Below are 24,199 nucleotides of genomic sequence, written 5' to 3'. Positions count from 1 at the left end.
TAGTCATGAAAAAGATATTGAAAGATACAATTAAGCTGTCTTTTCTATCACTTAAATTTTTAGTGCTCTACATTGAACCTGTGAGGAGAAAAATAATGTTGAAAAATTATTCCTGACTCGCGGTGTCGAAGTTTTTGATCGCGCTGCGTATATAACAAAGTTTTACGGCTGCCTGGTCGGGAGGTCCGTAGCTACTACGTAAGCCGGAGCTGGCAGGGATCCGGTCTAATTCCTTGCCATCAGATATGTTGAAGCGCTAAGCAATCATATATGGTAAAATAATGTCAAATACGTCAAGAAAATGATAAAGAGAGACTCTCTGGTCTCATCCACACGGTAGTAGCTGATTTGACCTTTCCTTTTGTTGTTTTAAATAACTGTTAACTAATTAAAGTAACATAAATAAGTACTACAATTTTTTAAACATTCTTACATATTAAAATGAGCTATTAACATTTGAAAAATATCGTAATTTAAAAAATGATAATAATGTAGAGTCAATAAATTGAACTCAGTGTAGTAATAGGTAACTAAGTGCGGTAAAAGTTAAAATTTTGTTACAATAAAATAGTGATTTTATAACAAAAACTATCGCTGGAAGTCAGTAGGTATATTTTTAACAGTAACATAAATCAATCTACGAATGCCTTTTACGTGTCAAGGTGTGGGCAGTGAACTCTACGTGTACAGTTTATAAATAGACTTTGGTAATACACGTTTGGTAGCTGTCTCACTAGCTTAGTAGATAGCTCTACCCTATCAAGCCAACGGTGGCGGGTTCAAATACGAAGAACTCTTTTTTTGTAAGTAGGATTTCTGAAGAAGAGGCTTTTATTTTTTATGATTCTCAAAAAACATTTTAACAGTGTTGAAAATCAAAATATACCATTAGAGTTTAAAATAATATAATATTATTCTATTATTTTAAACTCTCTCATAATGTAGTAATTTTAAGCTATGCAGGAGGATTAAAGGACAGTACTTTTCTCACAAATTTTGATAGGCAGGTTTGTTAAATAATAAAAAGACTGGAACGATAACAAAAAAAGGAAGTCAAAGCAGCTACAGAGGTGTGTGTGAGAAGAACTCTCGTTTCATTTTACGATTATTACGAGTGATTTTTATTACCATTTCATATTAACCCATACATGACGACTTAAAGACGACATATTCAGATGGAGAGGGCTTAAAGCTGGCCCCTCACCACGACCAGTTTTCCTTGTAGCAATGGGACTCCCCGCTGTCTCTATATTGGGATTTGTATTTATACAAAGCGGCCAAAAAACTTTGATATCGAGATTCAGGACGAGCTATCCGATTGGTGAACCGCTATGACGTCAGTCTGCGTAGTGCCTCCATGAATGAGTTGGGAGACAGGTTTATCCAAGAGCGAGGGGAAATAATAAAGGGGAATAATCATTTGAATACCCAGGGCCGCTTGTAGCTGCGTTGCACTGAAATAGTATCTAATTATGTTTTGTAGAGATCAGTTTGACCTACTTATGACTCAGACCAGACGGTCCAGTACATTTACCCTGTCCAACACTGCATATAGCGCATCTTAAAATGGTATGTATTGAGCAATTTACTTGTCTTGAGATGATAATCATGATATTAATTTACAGTGGAAGTGCAACACTCTCTCTTTAATATTCATTCTTTATACTAACAGTCTTATTAAACACATTTGGGACTCTACATCAGATTTAGTTATTTATTTGGCTTTGTTAAAGCAACCAATCAAGTACCTCCTCAAAAATGCTAGTATCAATTTCATCACTCTGCTAATGATTTTTTCTTTTAACCCTTTATAGGACGGCCCATACAAAGTGGCCAATAAACTGGACAGTCACTTTACGGCCGATAATTCAATGATTTTTATAACAATGTCGAACCTTATGATCATAAACGATAGCCAATAAAGCACGCTGGCCTAGAAACGAGCCAGCGCTCAAGGACGTCGCACGCAATCAAAAATTCGCGCTCTTTTTTAAGGTGGCCTGTCAACTGGCCACTGTGCACACCCGTACTAGTATTTGCTGCCATTGCAAGCAGACGATACATATTTCCGAGGGTAGTTCAATGTAAAAACATTTCTTCGTAAAGAAGATGAGTAAAATAATAATGTTATAGTATATACTTTATCATCACGTGAAAATATAGTCGAAAACCGTAAAATAAACATGTTATTTTTGCAATTAAAAACAGACTAGTGTGTTGAAAAAGCCTTGTGTAGAAATTACACATGTGAATTTGAGGTGGTCTCATATTTATATGTTTTGATTTTTACACACAAATTATATCGTTTTATACTGAGTATATTATTAATTTTTATAATACAATAACATAATAAGCCCAAATATACGGGTTCGGTAGTTATACCCCATTATTATAACTGTTTAGGTATTTTTTCATACAAAATTATGTATATTTGTGGATAATGTATAAATTAATAATCCTGGGTTTATTGAGTTTTCATTCACTTTTTTTTATTTTATAACATAATATTGTCTCTAAATTATTATATAATGTTTACTTTAGTTGACAAAACTTTCAATTTTGTTTTTTTCATGTTATTTTTGGCTCAGAAGAAGAAATACAATCATTTTATTTGATACTTTGTTGAATATTATGTTTTTAGCCTAATTAAAGATTGATAACTAAATACGCAATTATTTTATTTAGTTTAATATGTAATTTACATAAAAATAACCGGTTTTTTTTATAAGTGTCCAGTTTACTGGCCAGTGATTTCACATGAATATTGGTGATTTTAGTGATGCAGAACGGTCAGTGGTCAGTATACTGACCACTAGTTTTTTTGTATTTTCTCGTAAAATATCTAGTTTCTGATAATTTTATTAATACATGTTGTTATAAATAACGCTATAGAATATATATCCACTTAGAAATATAGCGAATTCAAAAAAAAGTTAGGGTGTGCGTTAAAGGGTTAAAGTAATGGAATGTTCAATTCATTTTGTAGAGTCATAATAGAAATACCAATTAATTTACTATTTGCTTTTTGTGTTTCCTTATTTTTATAGATAATTTATCTTTTGACTCTACCTAGCCACATCGATAACATCCAGCCACATCAAACAATAAAACTTCTCATTTAGGCAGCAACTTGTTAATACATTATAGTGATTATTACTATTGTTATTGGTAGTATCTTGCACAAACTCGTCCATTTCAAACGCGACTATATTCGGTTGGAGACGACGTCATGACCTGCGCAATGCAGCCCACTGAACAAGGTCGAGGTCCATCGATCGGGAGCGACGACACGAAGAAACAGTATACAGGCTGTCCTTATTGAATAGATTAAAATAATAAATGCGTGAAAAAGTCACCTGTGGGCTGAGTGTGAGTTTACATCAAACGATGAAAATTTTAGTTTTTGAACGTTTCCCGCTAGGGGCCCTGTACAATCCGTCATACATTTAATGTCATTTTTTGACGCTCTCATTGATGTAAATTCACACTAGGCCCTCTGATTTCCATTTTCAATGGACTATGGCCTATATTTCATTTATGAATGCTCTAAGGACTTTATCCAGTCTACCCTCCTTATTTTGAGTGATGCATAATGCAAAATGAAACATACTTATGTACTGATTGCCTTAATTTGATGTGAGTGACACACATAGACTGAGTTGCACTTGCACCACCTAACTTTGACCGTAACTATGACGATAACCGTTGTTTTTTGTATGGAGTTTGACAAATTTTTGACGTTTTTTAAAGTCAAAGTAAAATGGTGCAACCCAGCCATATAGTTTCTATTTTGCTAATGATGACCTGATAGAGTTTTTCAAGATTTGGAAATTAGACACCGAGATCTTTCATTCATCTGAGATTATTAACATTCGATAAAAAATATTTGATAAAATTAAATTGATTACCTAGTATGCCTACTTCTTTTTCATTTATGTACGTATAAGACTAACTTCTAGAAAAATATAGGAGGTAAGTAGGTACCTAAGTCTTATTTGAACTTTAAAACATCCTGTATCTAGCCTCACCTGAGCTCAAAGAAAGAGATAGGATGTATCTTTCAGCTAATAAAATGTTGTCTCACTCGCTCATATTGGATCTTATAGAGTCGATTTCATAGTAATGTGGGTATGATGTTCATACACATACAAAAGCAGTCTATTGTAATGGGATTAAAATGCCAGCGTGTGCATCTTGGGAAAAGCTCTTTGTAATGAGCGGAATTGGTAGAGCAAGCGGTAACAAAATCGAACTTATAAAATTATTATCTTCGAAGACTCTTAAATAATTATTATGTAGGTAGAGAGAGATTGAACAGTGGTAATGAAGGAAAGGAAGGAAAAGGAAGTATAAGGAAAAATTGTTACTAAATCCCTACTAACAAACTATGGATGAAAGTCTGAAATAAATTATTTATTATTATTATTTATATTTTCTTCTTAAAGATTCTCGGAACTGGTTGTTCCGGTATTGAAAGAGAACCTGCATATTCATCAATAACATAATGATATCTTGTAGAAAGAATGTAGAGGCAGACTATTTTCTAAACAAAAGAGCTTCTTAGTCCTATACTCTTTAATTTATTGAATTGAAATTAACAAACAAAAAATATACTAAAATCGTCATGATCAGCTATGTTTAAATATTCAGTAGGTAATGTTTTCCGCTTAAGCTTAACGACCAGCATGTCTAACACTTCTCTCGTCTCTACCGATACTACAGAATATCGCAAACTAACACAGTCACAATATCTTCCGATATCATACAACACAAACGTATCCGGGCTTCATGCTCTACTACGCAGCTGTTAAGGCGAAGTTATAGAGCTATCTAGTTTTCTGCAACCCCTAGTTTTATTTGATTTTTAAACACGATTAAGACTCTTACAAAGCTACAAGATCCTCTACGAAGAAGAATTTACAAAAAATATTTCGCAGGTCCTGGAATCTAGATATACACTGAAGTGGTCGAGACAGAAATTTCATCACGTTTATTGAGATAGGTCTAGACTCCAGATAAGTCTATCATAGCTATTAGCTAGGTAGGATAGACTCAAAATATTGTGAATGAATTTAAAAATGATTAAATTTATTAGGCTGTGGGTAGGTGTAAAGTAAATTATTACACTCTTAATTATATGTAGAGATCTTGCTGTAGAGGCAGGTGTAAAGTAATTTATAGTTATGTAGAGCTCTTGTTGAATAAAATTTGCTTTTATGACAGCTGCCTGGCCTGGTACTACACTAACCGGACTTACAATACAACACCAGCTGCATTATTAGTCAATGATGTGAATAATTCATTACTTTTAATTGACTAATAAGGTACCAACATCTTCGCGTTATTTTGCGCGTTGCTAAGAGTAATAAGTTCAAATTCAAATTCAAAATTTTTATTGCTTATTAAGTGTTTACAATTGGGTCTTAATCTAAACAATGAGCTTATAACTTAATAAGTAGGGGGCTATTCACGACAATAAACAGCATAGTGCTTTACCTTAATGTTCCATTGAAGAAACCTGATTCCACCCCTCTCTCCGTCGCAGACAGACAGAGTAGTTGAAAACAGATCTTGCATTTAATGTAACTAGCTCTAGCCCATAATCTTTCCTTTTTCATCGCCGAGCACATCTAAGAAGATAACTCGTCAGCTTCTGTTAACGTCTCTATTCATTGGAAGTAACCTAAATTATGAAATAAAATTATCTTTACTAGCTATTATTGTAGGCTTATCGTGTTGATGCTTATTTAGTAAGCTAAGTATTCTTTATAAGTTGGACAAGTACCGATAAGCATCACATTATGTTTGGGAGCCAACTGAACAATCTGCCAATAATTTTTAGCATCTACTTGACTCTTTTACTTACTACATAATACAATTTCTCTGAAACTTACACTACCCTACATACCTGAATCGCGATATCGAAGTTTTCTCCCCGGTTAAGTATATAAAGAAGCCCCGCAGTTCTACACCCATGGAGTCCGAAGCCACTCGGGGAAGCGGCACAGTGCAGCCGCGTCATTCAGTTGCACAGCACACCCATTTAGACCTTATCATGTCGCAATAAGAACTAACTTCAACATTTGCCATTCTGTCGACTAGAAGAAATTGCTAGACTGTATCTGGATACCCGCGACGCTGTAGAATGACGAATGCTTGAACTTGAACAATGACTGCAAACAGTACCGCAGTGGACAAATTTGACTCCTTTTTTTTAGATTTTTTTTTTGTTTACAATCAATATTTTTTTTTGCCCTAAGTTGTATTTTTTCCGAAAAATATTATATTACTCAAACACTTTGGTAGGCTACATAAGTATTTGCCAATTATTATTTTGGATAAAGCGTTTCTACGTGCGGTACTGGCGAAAGTTTCCTATAAGTACATATTTGAATAATTGTTTGAAAGCTTTCATGTAATGTACTGTTACAATTTTATAAGTTGGGATATAACTAATTTTTTTTTAATAAAAAAATATAAGTTTCTCTAAATAATTTTCGCTTAGAACGACATCTGCCGTCATCCGATCGTCTTGCCTTACTTGAACTTTGAACTCACAGCTTTGCAATCTAAAGCAGCTTTGTAAGGGTTGGGGTATAATCTGCTTTTTAAAAGCATCAATCAGAGGGATGGAGCAGTATTAAATGCTGAAACTAACCACGATGTTCAGCACATACATTAGATCGCTGAATTAGTTAATGATCGTGTCAGTTCTATTTCTTTTTAATTTAATTAAACTAAAAGTAAAGAATTGCCCATGGGGATTTTTTTTATTATTTTACTATTTAGGGGTAACATTTACCCCTGACATGACAACCCTTGTTGGTGCACTGCGCAAGTCAATACTATGTCAAATTTTTTACCTTTTCTAGTCAGTCAACGAACCAACAAATGAAGTAAAAATGTGGAAATTAATTATGAAACAGAATTAAACTGAAAATTAAAGAAAATAATTTAAAAAGTATTCAAGCAAATAATATAGGTAAGAACAGTAATATTTTTTATAACATAAATAATTACAATTCTAATAAAACCTACCTATTACATTCTATGAAACCTATTAACTAAAATTAGTTTAATTGCACATTATTCTGTTGTTATTTTTATAAATATGAATACCTTTCAAGCAGCACTAATTACAAATAAAAAGTATTTTTATACAATGTTTATTGCCGACGATAAGGTCGAAATTCGAATTACAAAAATATAAAGCGGGGCACTCGTGTTAAAGTATCTCACAATAGGTTTCTTTAATAAATTAAAAAGGACTTTTACACTTCAAAGTCGATAATAATTTTTCCCTTTCCTATGTGATAATAATTTGAAATATTTTTTGTAAGAACATGAAATAGGTAACAAACACATATTATTATTAGTAGGTAGATGAGCATGAACTAAATGATATACCTAATATCTTAGATCTAAGCCTAATATGAATACTTAAATGTTTATATTTATTTCAGCAATAATGACGTCTAGTAATTCTGGAGCGGTATTTTTCTTGGGATCCAGAGCGCATTATCAGGTGATGTTTAAATAAATAATAGGTTTATTTAATTCAATAATGTATTTTTGAAGAAAAAAAAATTGCTTTTCTTGCAGTTTCTCATAATAACAATGATTCATAAAATACGTTTTACGTTATTGAACCTATAGGCTAATCAGAAAATCATAAGCACATAGTCCATGTTCAGCAGTGGAAATCCTAAGGCTAATTTTATTATTGGCTAGTGCCTACTCGGAAAATATTTGTTTAAAGTGTGGTTTGAAACTTGTTAACTGTATCTATCTCCTACAATGATTTCGCCCCATTAGGCTCACTCTCACAAATAGGTAAGTTTAATAACAAAGCTTTAATTCATCAGGTCCTACAACAACCCGAATCCCAGTCCTACGATGCAGAGAACGGTAATGCGTCCACGGAGACGATATACCGCAATCCGTCCGCGCGTGAGTTGACCGACAACGCGGAGTATGGCGAGAGGAACTGGAACTATGAGCATGATACTAATAGTAAGTGGAAAATAGTTTATTTATTATACATTTAGTACCAAATAAATATTTTTCTTTCTTTCTTTCTATTGTAAAAGAAAATACCTTACATGTGACCTATACCTGCGGAAACTTTAGCGACTCAGTTGATATTGTATCGACTGCTGTATTTTTTTTTAATGGTCGTACAAAATCGTAAGTGGCAGTGGGCGGGAAAAATAGCTCGTAGAGCGGACGGCCGATTAGGGCAAAAAGCAGTCGCAGGAAGCTCCTGGATGAGGGCAAAGGAAAAGGCCGTTGTTGAAACCCTTGGGGAGGCTTTTGTCCAGAAGTAGACGTCCTTTGGTTGAAACAGAAGGAAATAAGATTGGTTTAACATGTGTAAAAAATCATTTATTTTTGTTAACAGTGACAGAAGACAAGGAGAAGCTAGAAATTGGAAACGGAGTGAAAAGACGCACTAAACGTCGTCAGAGCGAGACGACACTTTGTGAGAAAGACAATGACATGAAGCCTGCATTATTGAATAATGTTGGAGATAGGTAGGTCTTTTTATCCCCTAGTACACAAATTGTATAATTTTGATTAATAAACTTAGAAAATCCTGCTGATGATTAGATTAGAATTTAGAAACAGATTAGAAATTTCTATATTAGATTCTCCTAACAAGGTGGAATGAAAAGCCAAATTCAGTTTCATATTGAGTTCTGTTAATAAGGCGGAAACTATTTTTCGCTCTCAAGAAAGGAATACCTATTTGAACTTACATTTCGAAAGAGTTACATTCCAAAATCCTTTAATGTTGCCTTATTGACACAATAAAAACTAAATTGGGGATTTTACATCCCATTCGTCACTAGTTATCACTGGCAACAAGTGAGATATATCTACCCCATTTGTGTCATCACTAGGATATTTTTTATCCCATTTGTTATGAGTTGGAACGCCTCTGGCGATGACTGGGAATAACCGGTCAATTCCTTCAACACGGGACTATTCCCACCTCTCGTTCCCACTATTGCAACTCCTGTGTAGCCAGGATCTACAGCTTGACCGCCATAAAAACCCAACCAATGAAGGTCAAGTTTGTCCCGGGGGAAAGTTAAACTGTCATTGGACCCGCAACGAAATTAATCAGAAGAACATAGGAGGAGTTCGAAATTAAGGTTCAATTCCTTCAACAGCAGCACGCCAAAGGCCAAGGCCCGCCGAAGGCTGGGCATCCCGCTATTCCTGTTGTCGCTCGGCCGCCGCCGCCACGAGCCGGAGCGGGCGCAGTATCTGCAGCATATAGAGAGCGCGCTTGCGTGCACCTACCGCGGGTCATGCCGGTGCTTGGACTGCCAGGTTAGTCTACTATAGTCTGGTCTGCGAGCACGTAGAATTTTGTCCAATGACCCCATGCTACCCATCCTTATCGCTCGCGCGTAATTATGTTGCTGTCGCGCTCGCACACTCACTGCGGGCGCCCGTCGCACAGTCGCGACAGCAATATAATTACGCGCGAGCGATAAGGATGGGTAGCTTGGGGTCATTGGACAAAATTCTACGTGCTCACAGACCGGGCTTTACCTAGTGGCGTAGCGTGCTCTGTATCAAAATTTCTTGGGAGTCCTTTTTATCTAAAAATGACATTGCACACAGGACATTTATGGAGCCCCTTGGCAGTTGAGTACTCTGCTTATAGGTTAATCGGTCTTTGCGGGTGTGTGTAGTCATGGGGGCCTCATACCATTGATACTATACGGGGGTAGCTACGCCACGGCTACTACAACTCTTGATCTTGGCCCTAAGGAAGTCTAGATGAAAGAGAATTTAATATTGGCTCGGAAAAGAGCCGGAGCGGGCGCAGTATCTGCAGCATATAGAGCGCGCGCTTGCGTGCACCTACCGCGGGTCCTGCCGGTGCGTGACTGGACTGCCAGGTAAGTACCAGAGGCGTAGCGTGCCTTAGACAGACCCAATATTATCAAAAAAGCTGATTCGGTGGCAGCTACGCCCATACTACTACCCCTAATATTGGCCTTAAGGCTAGATAGAGAATTTAATATTGGCTCCGAAAAGAGCCGGAGCGTGCGCAATACCTGCAGCATATAGAGCGCGCGCTTGCGTGTACCTACCGCGGGTCTTGCCGGTGCTTGGACTGCCAGGTTTAATTAGTCTACTATAGTCTGGTCTGCGAGCACGTAGAATTTTGTCCAATGACCCCAAGCTACCCATCCTTATAATTAAGTTGCTGTCGCGCTCGCACACTCACTGCGGGCGCCCGTCGCACAGTCGCGACAGCAATATAATTACGCGCGAGCGATAAGGATGGGTAGCTTGGGGTCATTGGACAAAATTCTACGTGCTCACAGACCGGGCTTTACCTAGTGGCGTAGCGTGCTCTGTATCAAAATTTCTTGGGAGTCCTTTTTATCTAAAAATGACATTGCACACAGGACATTTAATATGGAGCCCCTTGGCAGTTGAGTACTCTGCTTATAGGTTAATCGGTCTTTGCGGGTGTGTGTAGTCATGGGGTCCTCATACCATTGATACTATACGGGGGTAGCTACGCCATGGCTAAGTACTACAACTCTTGATCTTGGCAATAAGAAGGCTAGATGCAGGAGAATATAAATATTGAATATATTGACTTCGCGCAGTATCTGAAGCACATAGAGCGCGCGCTTGCGTGCACCTACCGCGGGTCCTGCCGGTGCTTGGACTGCCAGGTAAGTACCAGAGGCGTAGCGTGCCTTAGACAGGACAGACCCTATATCAAAGAAGCTGATTCGGTGGCAACTACGCCCATACTACTACTTACCCCTAATCTTGGCCTTAAGGCTAGATAGAGAATTTAATATTGGCTCGGAAAAGAGCCGGAGCGCGCGCAATATCTGCAGCATATAGAACGCGCGCTTGCGTGTACCTACCGCGGGTCATACCTGTGCTTGGACTGCCAAGTCAATAACCTTAGCTCTAAGGTTAACTGGGGGAAAATGCGGGATGGCCTGGCGGAAGTTTACCACCCAGTGGCGCAGCGTGCCTTTTCAAAATTTCTTGGCGGCCCTTTTTATTTAAAAAAGTTGATTGCACAGTGCACACTAGAAATCATCCTGATGTAACTATCGTCGTCCCTTAACTTCGTGAGCCCTCTTGGCATTTGAGTACTCTGCTTATATTATGTAGATTAATCCGTCTTTGTATCTATTAATATTGATGATGATGTAGAATGAGATAGGTATATCCCAAATACAGCTTTGATAAGTAAGTCACTGGGCTTGATTATCTAAATTCCTTAATGTTAGGTCGGTACCTAAGCAATTATAAGGTCAAGATGTGGTCAAGGTTTAACTTTATGTTTACTGTTGCGCATTCAAATAAGTACTTCTATCTAAGTCAACAAGAAGTACTGATAAGGTCTGTAAACATACACATACCTAATGTATGTCTGCACCAATAGAAACTGGCAGTTTTGGTGACAAAAACGCCTAATACCGCAATAGCTCGTCACCCGCAGGTTCCCAAGCCTTGTAAAGGGCCGCCTTAACCAGCGTATCCCTGTCAAGGCTCGCGAGTTGGATTCGCTTATCCTTGTTCGTCCCAGCCGATCCTTAACTACGGTTGCTGCACCTCTTCCTTGCACTCTCCTGAACGACTCTGTGTTATCTACTATGGCTGCCCCTCTTCCTTGCACCCTCCTGCACGACTGCATTGCTTAGCCGTATGCCTGGTCCAAGGTTCGACGCCAAAAATCAACAACAACAAGTTCATATTAAAAGATACCGAGCATGTAACTAGAGAATATGAGCAAACGTATTGCAAAGTGAAGTAATGTTAAGGGTAGGTAGGAAGGTTACTCTCTCTGAGCTGATTTTTATCATAATACATTCACAGAAGTTACAGTTTCTATTGGCACGCACTGTGAAATGTCCATGACTGATAATGATAGCAATTACACGTGTGGGACGCTGTGTGTTCATCACTTCAGCTAACATCATTACTCACATCAGTTTGTTTCCATTAATAATTTACTATTCAAGATCACTATCTTAGGAAATGCAATTGCCTAAACTTAAACAGTTAATTCCACTTCAAATAACACGTGAACATCACGCGATTATAATTATGTTATACAGACGGCACGTCAAGCTTAAGCACCTTATCTCGATGTAATACAGATGATTTTGCAACCAGGAAAAGGTACATTCCAATGTGTTGTCATCTGTTCAATTGATAGCACATCAAATTATACATTTTTGTAGTAATTTTTGCGTTTGTTACTACAACCAGGCCTGGCTCACTCCGCGCGGTACATCCGATAATTACCTACAGCGAAGCGCCCCGCCGGCGGGTATTATATCAGTCGAGTGTCACGCGCGCGCTCGTCAGGACGCTGGCGTGCGTTGTAGTATGATTATAATTCTATGGGCTAGCGGCGTAGTGTAAAATGTCCAAGGATATTTATTTATTTATTATTTATTTATTTATGATCGAAGTATTATTTAAAAATGGACATAAAGAGAAAGAAATATTGTGCGGCGTTCGGGTGTTTAAATTCGAAAAGTAAATCTACCGGGTTTATCTTTTTTTTTCGCTTCCCAAAGATGCTGAAAGGTATGTTGGCCATGTAAGTAATCAATAATTCTTAGGATAGTATAGGAACCTAACCTACTATGACTACTGCTCAGAATGCGTTCGTTCGTTTCAGCCAAATGACGTCCACTGCTGGACAAAGGCCTCTCCCAAGGTTTTCCATAATGAATGCGTACTCGTACCTCATTACAAATAAGTATATTAATTATTTTTTCACTAGACAGCAACCCTAACAGCGTAAGAAGAGTTCAGAGGCACGCGATAGAAAGAGACAAAACTTGTAGGTGAATAAAATTGTAGGTACGTAGTGCTGTGCGAGCTGAATTCCACTGTATCGCGTCGTAGCAAGACTCGCATTTATTTAAATCGTCTTGCGGAGTAATCCTTCTGTACCTGTACTATTACTTATTCTGTGCTACAACTGCATAAGACGCCTCAGTATTTCGATAGTGGAAGTATCAATTAATGTAAGGGACATTTTGGCCAAAATGAGTTATATATACCAACGCATTCAGAATTTTCGGCTCTATCGATTGGTATACTTGAAATGTTGATATCTTTAAAAAAATGTCCCTTACCTTAAACATTTTTAGTCGTCTGAATACGACTTTTTGGGAAACAAATGATTTAAAGGACGTAAATTCCTTTTAATAATACAATTCAGCCCTTACCCTAAACTGTTGGTTTTAACTTTTGAACTCATTGAACCTTACTTCATTTAAAACTTTTTGATTTATTATAATTAGGCCCTTACGTTAATATGCATATAGGATATCAATTACTTTTTTTGGTGGTGATATGCATTTAATGCCTCCCACTCCTACTACACTTATGAACACTAAGTTGTCTTGTTTCTATCTTTTTTCTGTTCATTTTTACGCAGTTGGGTTTTTGACCGAGGGGCTGAAGGCTCTTCAGAAGCTGTTCAGTTCCGTCATCCTCGAAGGAATAACGCCTACGGTATGGCACAGAAGTGTAGTGACACTCTTCTTCAAAAAAGGCGACAAAACCTTGTTGAAGAATTATAGACCCATCTCACTTCCGAGCCATGTCTACAAGCTGTTTTCGAGAGTCATTACGAATCGTCTCGCTTGTAAGCTCGATGACTTCCAGCCTCTCAATCTCTCAATCGCTTTAGTACCTACACCACATACATACGCCACGGCAGATTATACAGAAGACCGAGGAGTATAGTCAGTCACTTTGCCTGGCGTTTGTGGACTATGAGAAAGCTTCGATCGAGACCTGGGCAGTACCTACTACAGTTTCTCCAACGGTGTCAAATTGACTACCTATATCGATACATCGAAATGTTGAAAGGCTTGTACGAAAACGCCACAATGTCGTTACGTCTCCAGGATCAAGACTCGAAACCAGTTGCAGCAGCAGACAGGGGGAACTGAAAACTCCGAAACTGTTTCTGGACTGGAACGGATTCGGCATAAATATCAACGGTGAGTAAATAACCCACCTTCGATTCGCAAACGATATCATAGCCATGGCTGAGACCGTGGAAGATCTAGGCACAATGCACAATGGCCTGAATCGAGCCTCTCAACAAGGGGGTCTTAAAATAAAACATGGACAAGACAAAATCATGTCAAATGTCCGTGTTGCACCCACTCCTCTAAAGGTTGGATACTCTACACTCGGCAGTTGTTGACACTTATATATACCTAGTACAAACAGTCCAGTTAGGCTGGTTATAGTGTCACGCGGACCGTCCAGTGCGGATCCGCTTCACAAAGCCGATCTGTAAACTTCGAGGAAGCGTTTTAGAGTAATGCGGTCCGCAGGAATCGCTCGCTCCCTATCAGTTCATACAGATTGGCTGTGCGGAGCGATCCGCACTGACGGTCTGCGTGACACTAAAACCAGCCTTAGGTAGGTCTAACTTCGAGGAAGAGGTCAATCGTCGAATCCAACTCGGCTGGCAACGTTCAGGAAGCTTCGTGATATTCTCACGTCTGAAATATCGCACTGTCTCAAGACAAAAGTCTTTGATAACTTATGGATCTGAGACGTGGTCGCTTACTGTGGGCCTCATAAGAAGACTCAAGGTCAAAGGCGATGGAGCGTGCTATGCTCGTAGTGATTGAACCAGAAATGACGTGATCCGCAGGAGAACCAAAGTGACTGACATAGTTCGCAGAATCGCTAAAATCAAGTGGCAGTGGATGGAGCTCGTAGCTTGCAAAGCTGATGGCTGCTGGGGCAGAAAAATTCTTTAGTGGCGACCAGGAGCTGGAAGACGTAATGTGCTGCAGACCCCCACTAGGTCGACCGACGATCTGGTGAAGGTTGTAGGAGGTGCCTGGATGCGGGCGGCGCAGGACCGGTTGTTGTGGAAATGAAAAGACCTTTGTCCAGCAGTGGACGTCATGCGGCCAAAACGAACGAACGATGATTGAAAAAAAAAAACCTAACTGCGTAAAAATGAACAGAAAAAGAAAGAAACAAGACAACTTGTTCACAAATGCAGACGTAGGCATCATCAGTGACTAAATGTTTTGTTGGTGATGTGTATTTGATGCCTCCAACTGCATTTGTGAACACTAAGTTGTCTTGTTTCTATCTCTTCTCTTCGTTTTGTTAATGAATACTCGAATGAAACCTCTACTTACATCAGGTTTCAATGTTAAAATTGTCAAGTTACAATAATATTACTGTCGTGTTTATTCTTAAATGTACCTTACAACATACATGACATTCCATACTGTGAAATTTCAACATTGTAAGGTACAGTCAAGCTCGTTTTTTTAATGTAAGGGACATGCTATCTTTTAAACTACCCATTTTTCGAAAATTTGGCGTTTATATTATGAAAGAACAGAAAATTCTAAGAAACTTTGCCATAGAAACTATTTAAATCGTAACATCACATAAAAAGATATTGAGGTATAAAGAAAAAAAAAATCGTTTTTTGGCTCTCCTGAAAAGTCGTGTTTTGTCCCTTACAGTAATTGATATTTCCACTATCGATTTACCTTAATTTGCTATTGTTTACATACTTATTTATCGCTAGTGAACGACCTAAATTATTGTTTTCTCACTTCACTCAGCCTCACTTAGTAAAACACTCAATAAGATAATTATTATAATGATCATTAGTAACTAGTGTCCAGTTTTACTAGATTGCAAGTAATGAGATAACATAAACTAGTTCATAGGAACGAAGGTCGCGCGTGTAGGCGGTAAAATGTGCAGTTAAATCACTATCTATTTTAGGTTCAAAGTGATTAGAGCACTCTTAGATAATTAAGCATTCGATTTTGATTCGAAATTGCTTCGTTAGGTCTATAATTTACGTAGAAAACAGCAGGAGAATCGATTTCTTGTAGACGTTTCTAAGAAATAAAAGTACGTAATTTAATTTCCAATAAGTGTATTCATGGTTCAAAAAATATATTCCAACATACAATGCGATGGTAAACAAACATCTTACAATAAACGATGAGCCGATGAATAACGCGCAACTGATCACATACAAAAGTTTAATAATATCTTAAGCTAAATATTTACATGAACGTCAGAAATATTAGTAACAATTGGCCTTTAGAATGGTAAATTCTATATTAAATATTATTCATCAGCATCATAAAGCTCTAAACAATTAACAATGTGAAGTGGGAAAAAGAACTATAATCAAAACTTCATTTTTTTTGGAGAAAAACGTGCCGTGAATAGGAAGCCTTATTTTTTAAATGTCACATAACGGATTTCCTGTATACGCCGTGTCAAAAAATGGCGGCAACAATTTTATTTCCGGTTTTCTATTATTTAATCTGAATCTAATAAAATTCTAAATTCGAGGGATAAATTACTAATTTAATATTGTAGCAGTCACATTATTTATTTAAAGCTTTTATACATTTTTATTGCTAATAATTTACAGCACCATTATTCTATAGAATTTAATATTACTTTTGTCCATTAACAAAAATTAACAGTACTTAGATAATTCCCCAATGTTTTATTTACTTTTCTTTAACAACCAGTGCCACCAGATATTGTTATTTAATGTTACAATAATTAATTACAGTAATAACATTAAAAGTGAGTTAACAAACATTATAACTTGATATTATGTAACATAAATACTTGTATGCATCAACTAAATAAAATGATGCAGTTTTATAAACATGAGGATTGTAAGATAAATATGAGGTCAGATATGTTTTAAATAAAAACAACTAGTTTTGGCCTGCAGCTTTGCCCTTTTTAGCAACTAAAGGTCCTTATCTCGCAGGTCTGTCTCTTAAAATTAAAACAAACAGTTGCTATCGTATTTATGATATTAGTAAACATTTAAAAAGCATACATTGTTAGTCAAAGCATCTTTTAAATAAAATTGTTGTTACAGACATAAAATATGAGTGGTATCATTGGAAATATCAAATGGAATCCACTCAAGTCAAAAAACTTTAGAAGCCCCAAAATGTAGGTTTGTTTGTAGAAAAAAAGGTCAATTAAGTATTTGTTTTGTAAATTAATCATTTCAAATTACTATTATTTGGTCAGTTAGAGATAGGATTTTATCTGTTAATGACCATATTATGTAAATAAGTCAGTGTTTGTATTTTTATAAAATGCATGAATAATAAAAAAACTTGAATGTCATACATTTAGTTAATAATCTGAAGCTTCTAAAATGTTATAAAAATAAAATATGAAAACATTGAATGAAAAATAATAATATTTTTAAATGTCAGGTACATAAACGTTGTCGACAAATTTGTCTATGTCATATTCTAAATTAGAAATAGCATCAGTTTGGTCATCATCGTCATTACATACAATGCTTTTCTTACGTTCCTCTATACGGATACACTTCAGGCACTTTTGGCCTTTGCGTAGCCAGCACCCTCGGTGGTACATAGAGTTGCATTTGTCACACAGAATCGCACCACTGTCAAACGGATACAAAATCTCGTTGTTACCGCACACTTCACATAAATAACCTTTGCCGGAGCATAGCGCACAACCTGTTATGTGGACGCGACATAATTCTGTCAGTTCTGTTAATTTTGACTCTAAAGAACCATCATTAATGGCTTCTAAATGAGCCATACTGTACTTATTATTCACATCTCCTAGCTGTATAAATAACGGAGATAATAAATGTGTTCCTTCCGGACACGCACACAAGTAACGTCTCATCCATTCTAAATCCCTTCTCATTTTATGCACCCACTCCAATTCTGCGATGAAAGTGAACAGTCTCGGGTTAATCCTCTCTACGTCAATGTACGGTCGTGACCAAGATAAAGTCAGCATTTGGTAAGCGAGGCGAGAAATGTACCTCTTCTCCCAATCCCAATTGTGGACTACCCTCGCTGGTACCGCAATCATATCGTTCCAATGGCATGTGGAACAGAAATACAGTCCAGTATAATCACATAATCGAGGTTCATTCCACGAGTCCTTGAACGTTAAAGCTGTCTGGCATTCAGCACACTTATAATCTTGTGTCGCTAAACCTCTTTCCGGACATATACTCATCTCAAACTGCCCTCTATCGGTCATGACGACGTGAGCGCACATTCTGCAGATATGATCAACACACTTATAGTGACACAGATAGCCACAATCCGTGCAGATGTAAGAACTCTGTACGATGCTCCAGATAACTCCGCTGCAGTGGTCACAATACTGTTTACGGTTGTTTGGACTGACCTGCTGCTCGAAGTGGTGACCTTTGATGGCCACCCGCGCCCTGACATGTCCATCGTTGTCTTTTAAATCTTCTAGCCTCAAGCGCAGTTCAACTAGATATCTCACGAGCCACTTACGCTCATCTGAACACTGTGGAGTGTTCAATACAAGCTCTTTACACTGTACAATTGCTTTTTCCACCTCTTCTCTGGTCGCTGAGCTGTGAATTTTGAGTTTTTTGTTCGATATTGACTTCGGAACGAAATTCGAGTCATAATTGTCGTCAGCCGAGACGCATCCTGATGTGGAAGACGACGCTGACGACGTAGACGCCACATCGACGCTCCTAGGGCTGCAGCAGATAAGGCTATTGCGGTATTTTGGGGAATCATTAGCCAGTGCTGCTGCCATTGTCACAACACAAAGGAAGTTCAATTATTGCGATTCACTTGTCACTAGCATGGATTTAGCAAACTCTGCTACAACGAACACTGATTTTGTCAGCAAGTGCGATTCGTCACTGGTTACGTCTCATTTCCGCGTGCTATTTTTCATTGTTTTGACGATAAATAGATTTTTTTCAATGATAATGTCCCATCGTCGTGTTTGACAGCTATTATGATTTTTATGGTTATGTTGGCACCACACCAATGACTTATCCATTCCGTCTTGCGCATTTTATGTTAAGTTTCATTTTGGTTTTAAAATATTAATCCTAAACATTTGCTTTTGATGGCTTTTAACCACCAACGTTTCAACTACATATTTACATTAGCTGTGTAAGTTTTATTACATAAACCTTGGAATATTTCTTTAGTTTGTACAAAAACAACAATGAACAATTTTTAGAATCATTGATTCAACAAGAAATGGAACGACGCCCGACTACGTCACTGCGCAAGCGTACCAACTTAACGATTTTAACCTTGTTTTCATTGATATTTTTCTCACGATACATTTGCGTGTTTCGCTTTGTGAGCTACAAAGTTATTGTACATACGCAGCAATGTATGTTTTGTAATTTATTACTCAGAACTTTGAATGTTGTTTAGTTTTTGCGATGATTCAAGTCCAAAATAATGAGATCATACTTTAATCGACCTAGTTACGAGTATGTTGACCTGTATGTCAGTCTGCGATACACATACCTAGCACGTGGCAAATGTTTTGACGAGGCGATTTATTACATTACGATACGATTAGCATACTACCTATTTTGAGTAACTTACCTATTACCTACTTATCTACATACTAGTACCTAATAAAAAAGTACCTATTTGTTTACGTAACATTGTCACATGAGTCATCGCATGTTACATTGTCTCGAACTGGGAATCGAACTCATGACCAATGCATAAAAAAAGAGATTTGGAAACATTTATTGATTCACCCTTTAACCAAGATACCACAGATCAAGAAACTGTTAATAAGTTGTTTTTTTCGGGATAATGCTTTGCTTTCGATTCGACCTACCTACCTACTTACCAAATTGATCGAAAATATAAAATTAAATCATCGTCATCATTTCAGCCATAGGACGTCCACTGCTGAAATACTTAAAAATATCGAACACTAATTAATCGAAAAGTCGCCCACTAAAACCCGATGGTGTCTTCCGGGGCCAATGAAACTTAAACCTAAAATTGGACAATCGTCCGCAGCCTTAGTTAAAGATGTCATACAAAATATTACCTATTTAGGCCGATAGTTTAGTCGGGCAGTTGATCAGTATGGGCATGTATGGAAGTGCGCACATTACACCGATTTCATTTGGCCGATTCTTCATACAATTTAAAATCGGGCACAACTATTGGCCAACTAAAAATCGGTGGTCTGCGCCTAGTTTAAGTTAGTTTTTTTCAGTTGTTGCCTAAATTACACATAGGTATTTTCCCGCCAACAGAGCCGTTACTTCGAGTGCGACGAGAGTGAAGACGAAAGTTCAGAAGACAGCGAGTACAGCGCGCAGTACCAGCCTGAGCCGGTCAGCGTGCAGCAGTGCGAAGATGATGATGATGACGAGGTTGGTAACACGTCTGCTCTCAACAACTTAGGCCTCAGCCTCGAATTTAGCGGGCAGCGGCGCGGGAGCGGGGCGGGCAACGCAGACCCGTTCTCGAAACAAGCGGGCAGCTCGCGCGGCGCTTTAGCGGCGAAGTGTTGTGTTGTCGAGATATTTGTTTTTATTCGCAAACGAAATGTCTGAACAACGGCGACAATTTTATTTCGATTCAAATTTATTCCTAATGCTCGATTTATTGTGGGCAAAAGAAGGAGTGCGCTGCCCGCTCGTTGCCCGCTCCCGCGCCGCTGCCTGCCCGCTGCCGCGCCGCTGTTTTCGAGAACCGGTCTATTTGATTTTACGCATAAGATCCTGCCGCTCCCGCGCCGCTACCGCCGCCGCCCCGCTGCCCGCTAAATTCGAGGCTGAGGCCTTACAGAGGGCGTAGTGGTTACTATCCGTTCGCGCAAATATTGCCGGTCCGTGGAATGCGCGTGGGAGAGGCCCCCAACTGCGATTAAACGCAGTTAGTTAGTGATTTAACGCAATTAATGTGTCTTATTTTAGGCAAATACACAATTTTTATCAATAATAATAAATAAAAAATATTTTAAATATAGTTTGATAAAGTTATAGACGCTTCCCTTCGAGTGACGTCATATCGTCAGCGGCAAACTTAAAGCGAACGGATAGTAGGTACGCCCGTATTTACAAACGATACTTGCCTAACTGATCGCAAATCGAACGCACAGTTGAATAGAGCTCTGTGATTGGTTCGTGTATCCACGCGCACTGAGACCTCGTAGTAATGTTTGGGAATACGAGCGTTAGTTTACATCACACGTCGCAAGCGAGCGTGTCAAAAAACTCTATGAAGATTTTAGTTCTTGAAAGTATCTCTAGGGACGCTGTACCTACAATCTGTCATGCATATAATGTCATTTTTTACGCAGTCGCTAGCGAAGATGTTTGATGTAAACTCACACTAAGCAGTACTTATTCTTATCTATGCACTAAGCCCCCTGAGATGCTACAAAGATGCCGGATACCCAGTGGCGGGGCAAGACCTAAATTTGATGTGGGCAAGACAGATTTCGCGAGGCCTTGTTCTGTGGCGACCTGAAGACGGATTTTATAAAAAAAAAACGGGTCAACGGTCTATTCTTTGACAGTTTCTGATTTCTTGATTCAGTGATTATTTTTAAAGGAATATTGCGCCAAAGAATAATGTTCGTCACCGTGTTGTTGCTTAATCAACCGACTTCATCAACCGACTTCAAAAAAAAAAGGAGGAGGTTCTCAATTCGACCCGTATGTTTTTTTTTTTTTTTTCTATGTTTGTTACGCGATAACTCCGCCAATTATGAACCGATTTGAACAAATCTTTTTTCGGCGTATAGGTAATACCTCAAGGGTGGTCCCATTTAAATTTTATAATAAAAAAAACAACCCCCAAGGGTGGAAAATTGGGGATGAACTTTTTTATACGCAATATCTCCGCCGATTATGAACCAATTTTTTTTGGTCTCAGTGTACTGCCTACCTTCAGTGGTAACATCAAGGTAATAATTAGTTAACTAAAAAGCAAGAAATAAGTAAAATTTTATAAAAAAAAATAAAACCGACTCCAAAAAACCTACACTAAAACGTAGAAAAATAATTACTAATTACCTATTTATTTATTAGGACGAATTATTAATATTTATGTAGGTATACCATGATTGATACTTTTGGAGTCGGTGCAGGCAAACTTTACATGTTTCATAATCTTGGCACCGACTCCAGAAGTATCAATCATGGTATACCTACATAAATATTAATAATTCGTCCTAATAAATAGGTAGGTAATTAGTAATTATTTTTCTACGTTTTAGTGTAGGTTTTTTGGAGTCGGTTTTATTTTTTTTTATAAAATTTTATTTTGTGTCTGATTATGGCTGAATTTGTTTGGAAAAAAATATATTTTTTTAACTACATTGTTATCAAGCTACATTGTTATAGCTATCAAGAATTTATATTTAATAGTCAATGTTTGCATTTATTGTCGTATTGTGATATTGTCATCTCCACCTTGTATACATTTTTTCAAAATTTTTGATGCGGGAGCCCCTTGTACCGCGAGGCCGTAGGCGGTGGCCCACGTCGCCTACGCCTTACGCCGCCACTGCGGATACCATTCTTTCACCACACCAGCGCTTATCGGAGTCAAGCGGCGTTGCAACCACGCAGCGCTCGTGTGGCACTCTATCAATGCGGTGAAACTTGAAACCAATCATTACGCTGGGTGTGACGTTGTTTTAAAGGTTTGCAGGACGGCGCATCTGACAAATGATGATGATAATGATGGCCAACTGATAGTAACGTCATCAGTGTGCGTAGTGTGAGTTTACGTCAAAGGATATCGAATGCGTTTGTTGTAAACTCACACTACGCCCTCTGCTGTTTTGTTACATTTGAATTTAAGTAAGTAAGTAAGTTCTTTATTGTGTATAGAAACAAGGTTACAGAAAGATCTTAAATTAATTACAGAGTATCACTTGATCCTACCCTTTCAGGCGTATACACATTTTTAATTTTTATATCTAAACATATTTATTTATAATCTAGGTATTCTTGTACACTATAAAAACATTTTTTAGTTAACCATTCTTTAATAACATTTCTAAATTTTGAGAATTTTAGTTCTTTAAAATCGTCTGGTAGATTTGAATCTTGACATTATCTTGTGCCTCTGAACGGTTTAGAGTAGGCGCACACCGTTGATTTTTCGTCGGCCGAAAGTTTAGTCGGGCTGTTGATCAGTATGGGCATGTATGGGAGTGCGCACACTACGCCGATTCGATTTGGCTGATTCTTCATACAAGTTGAAATCGGCCACAACTATCGGCCAACTAAAAATCAACGGTGTGCGCCTACTCTTAACCACGTCTGATCCGAATCCGTGACAAAACGATCCAAAGTAGTTTTAGAACTACATAGTTGTATTCTAATGTAGTTTCGGCTCCTTGAGGAAGTCTTTGCTTGTATTGATGGACTTAACTCTTGGTGTGACCAATATTTGACGGATTCACATCGGAAACCCTTCTTATAGGATGAAAACGGTTTTATTTGACGGATTCGGATCGGACGTAGTACGAAACCCTTCTTATAGGATAAAAACGTTTTTTCCCAGGTGTTCCCTAAACAAACCTTCTTTCCAGGTGTTCATAGACACGCCACCAGACGACAGCACGTCCTGCGAGCTGCTTCTATCCCAGGAGCCTGTGCCCCGCGTGTCTCCGGTGTCCCCCCGAGTCTCTGAGGAAGATGATGACATGCAGCTGGAGGTGGCGGCTGGTACTCCCGTGCTACTTAATTATCTGCTGACTCATCCCGTCACCTGCAGCGTGCAGTGACGCCCTCACTGCGTGCCCCGAGAGAGAGTGTGAGAGTGTGTGTCTAGTGTCCAATGACTGCTCTAGAGTCAGTCCGAAGAGTCACTAGAGTCAGTTCTTCGAGTCTCCAGTTTTTTTTTTTTTTTTTTTTTTTTTTTTTTTTTAGAACCGACAGTTTGCCCATTTCTTAGAGTTCTTCGAGCATCTTGAGTCTCTAGTCAGTCTTTCGAGCATTTTGAGTCTTTGAAGTCAGGTCTTCGCGTCTCTAGACTCAGCCCTTCGAGTCTCTTGAGTGTCTAGAGTCAGTCCGGGGAGTCTTGAGTCTCTAGAGTCAGTCCTTCGAGTCTCTTGGGTCTCTTTTCACTCCAACGAGTCTCTAGATTCAGTCCTCCTTGTCTCTAGACACTCTAGAGTCAATCCTCCTTGACTCTAGCCTCTAGAGTTAGTCCTTCGAATCTTTCTAATCCTCGTCGACTCTCGCCTGTCGCTTCTGTCCCAGGAGCCTGTGCCCCGCGTGTCTCCGGTGTCCCCCCGAGTCTCTGAGGAAGATGATGACATGCAGCTGGAGGTGGCGGCTGGTACTCCCGTGCTGCTT

The 24,199-nt window shown here is 38.3% G+C and overlaps 3 protein-coding genes across 3 annotated transcripts; 2 read left to right on the top strand and 1 right to left on the bottom strand.

Moving 5' to 3' along the window:
* The first annotated feature begins 6,883 nt into the window (after nucleotides 1-6,883).
* LOC135084782 (uncharacterized) lies at nucleotides 6,884-11,527 on the top strand. Its single transcript, XM_063979520.1, has 7 exons — nucleotides 6,884-6,982; nucleotides 7,464-7,525; nucleotides 7,866-8,013; nucleotides 8,402-8,534; nucleotides 9,177-9,339; nucleotides 10,641-10,709; nucleotides 11,498-11,527. Exons 2-7 carry the CDS (start codon nucleotides 7,469-7,471, stop codon nucleotides 11,525-11,527), a joined length of 600 nt encoding a protein of 199 aa, XP_063835590.1. The 5' UTR covers nucleotides 6,884-6,982; nucleotides 7,464-7,468.
* Nucleotides 11,528-15,941: 4,414 nt separating this feature from the next.
* Nucleotides 15,942-18,860, bottom strand: LOC135084971 (differentially expressed in FDCP 8 homolog). Its single transcript, XM_063979731.1, has one exon. It carries the CDS (start codon nucleotides 18,637-18,639, stop codon nucleotides 17,275-17,277), a length of 1,365 nt encoding a protein of 454 aa, XP_063835801.1. The 5' UTR covers nucleotides 18,640-18,860; the 3' UTR covers nucleotides 15,942-17,274.
* LOC135084781 (uncharacterized) lies at nucleotides 18,689-23,646 on the top strand. The gene is made up of 3 exons (XM_063979519.1): nucleotides 18,689-18,727; nucleotides 20,132-20,251; nucleotides 23,431-23,646. Exons 1-3 carry the CDS (start codon nucleotides 18,689-18,691, stop codon nucleotides 23,623-23,625), a joined length of 354 nt encoding a protein of 117 aa, XP_063835589.1. The 3' UTR covers nucleotides 23,626-23,646.
* The last annotated feature ends 553 nt before the right edge of the window (nucleotides 23,647-24,199 follow it).

The sequence above is a fragment of the Ostrinia nubilalis genome, chromosome 27 (assembly GCF_963855985.1).
Source record: "Ostrinia nubilalis chromosome 27, ilOstNubi1.1, whole genome shotgun sequence".
Classification (NCBI taxonomy): Eukaryota; Metazoa; Arthropoda; class Insecta; order Lepidoptera; family Crambidae; genus Ostrinia; species Ostrinia nubilalis.
This window is presented reverse-complemented; position numbering and strand designations above follow the sequence as displayed.

Bases quoted from the DNA above. Each gene is read 5' to 3' on its own strand.
- LOC135084782 (XM_063979520.1), top strand. From the start codon at position 7,469: ATGACGTCTAGTAATTCTGGAGCGGTATTTTTCTTGGGATCCAGAGCG. The intron at 9,340-10,640 runs GTTAGTCTACTA...GACTTCGCGCAG, and splicing joins GCCGGTGCTTGGACTGCCAG to TATCTGAAGCACATAGAGCG. The intron at 10,710-11,497 runs GTAAGTACCAGA...CGTCACCCGCAG, and splicing joins GCCGGTGCTTGGACTGCCAG to GTTCCCAAGCCTTGTAAAGG.
- LOC135084971 (XM_063979731.1), bottom strand. From the start codon at position 18,639: ATGGCAGCAGCACTGGCTAATGATTCCCCAAAATACCGCAATAGCCTT.
- LOC135084781 (XM_063979519.1), top strand. From the start codon at position 18,689: ATGGATTTAGCAAACTCTGCTACAACGAACACTGATTTT. The intron at 18,728-20,131 runs GTCAGCAAGTGC...TCCCGCCAACAG, and splicing joins CTACAACGAACACTGATTTT to AGCCGTTACTTCGAGTGCGA. The intron at 20,252-23,430 runs GTTGGTAACACG...CCTTCTTTCCAG, and splicing joins AAGATGATGATGATGACGAG to GTGTTCATAGACACGCCACC.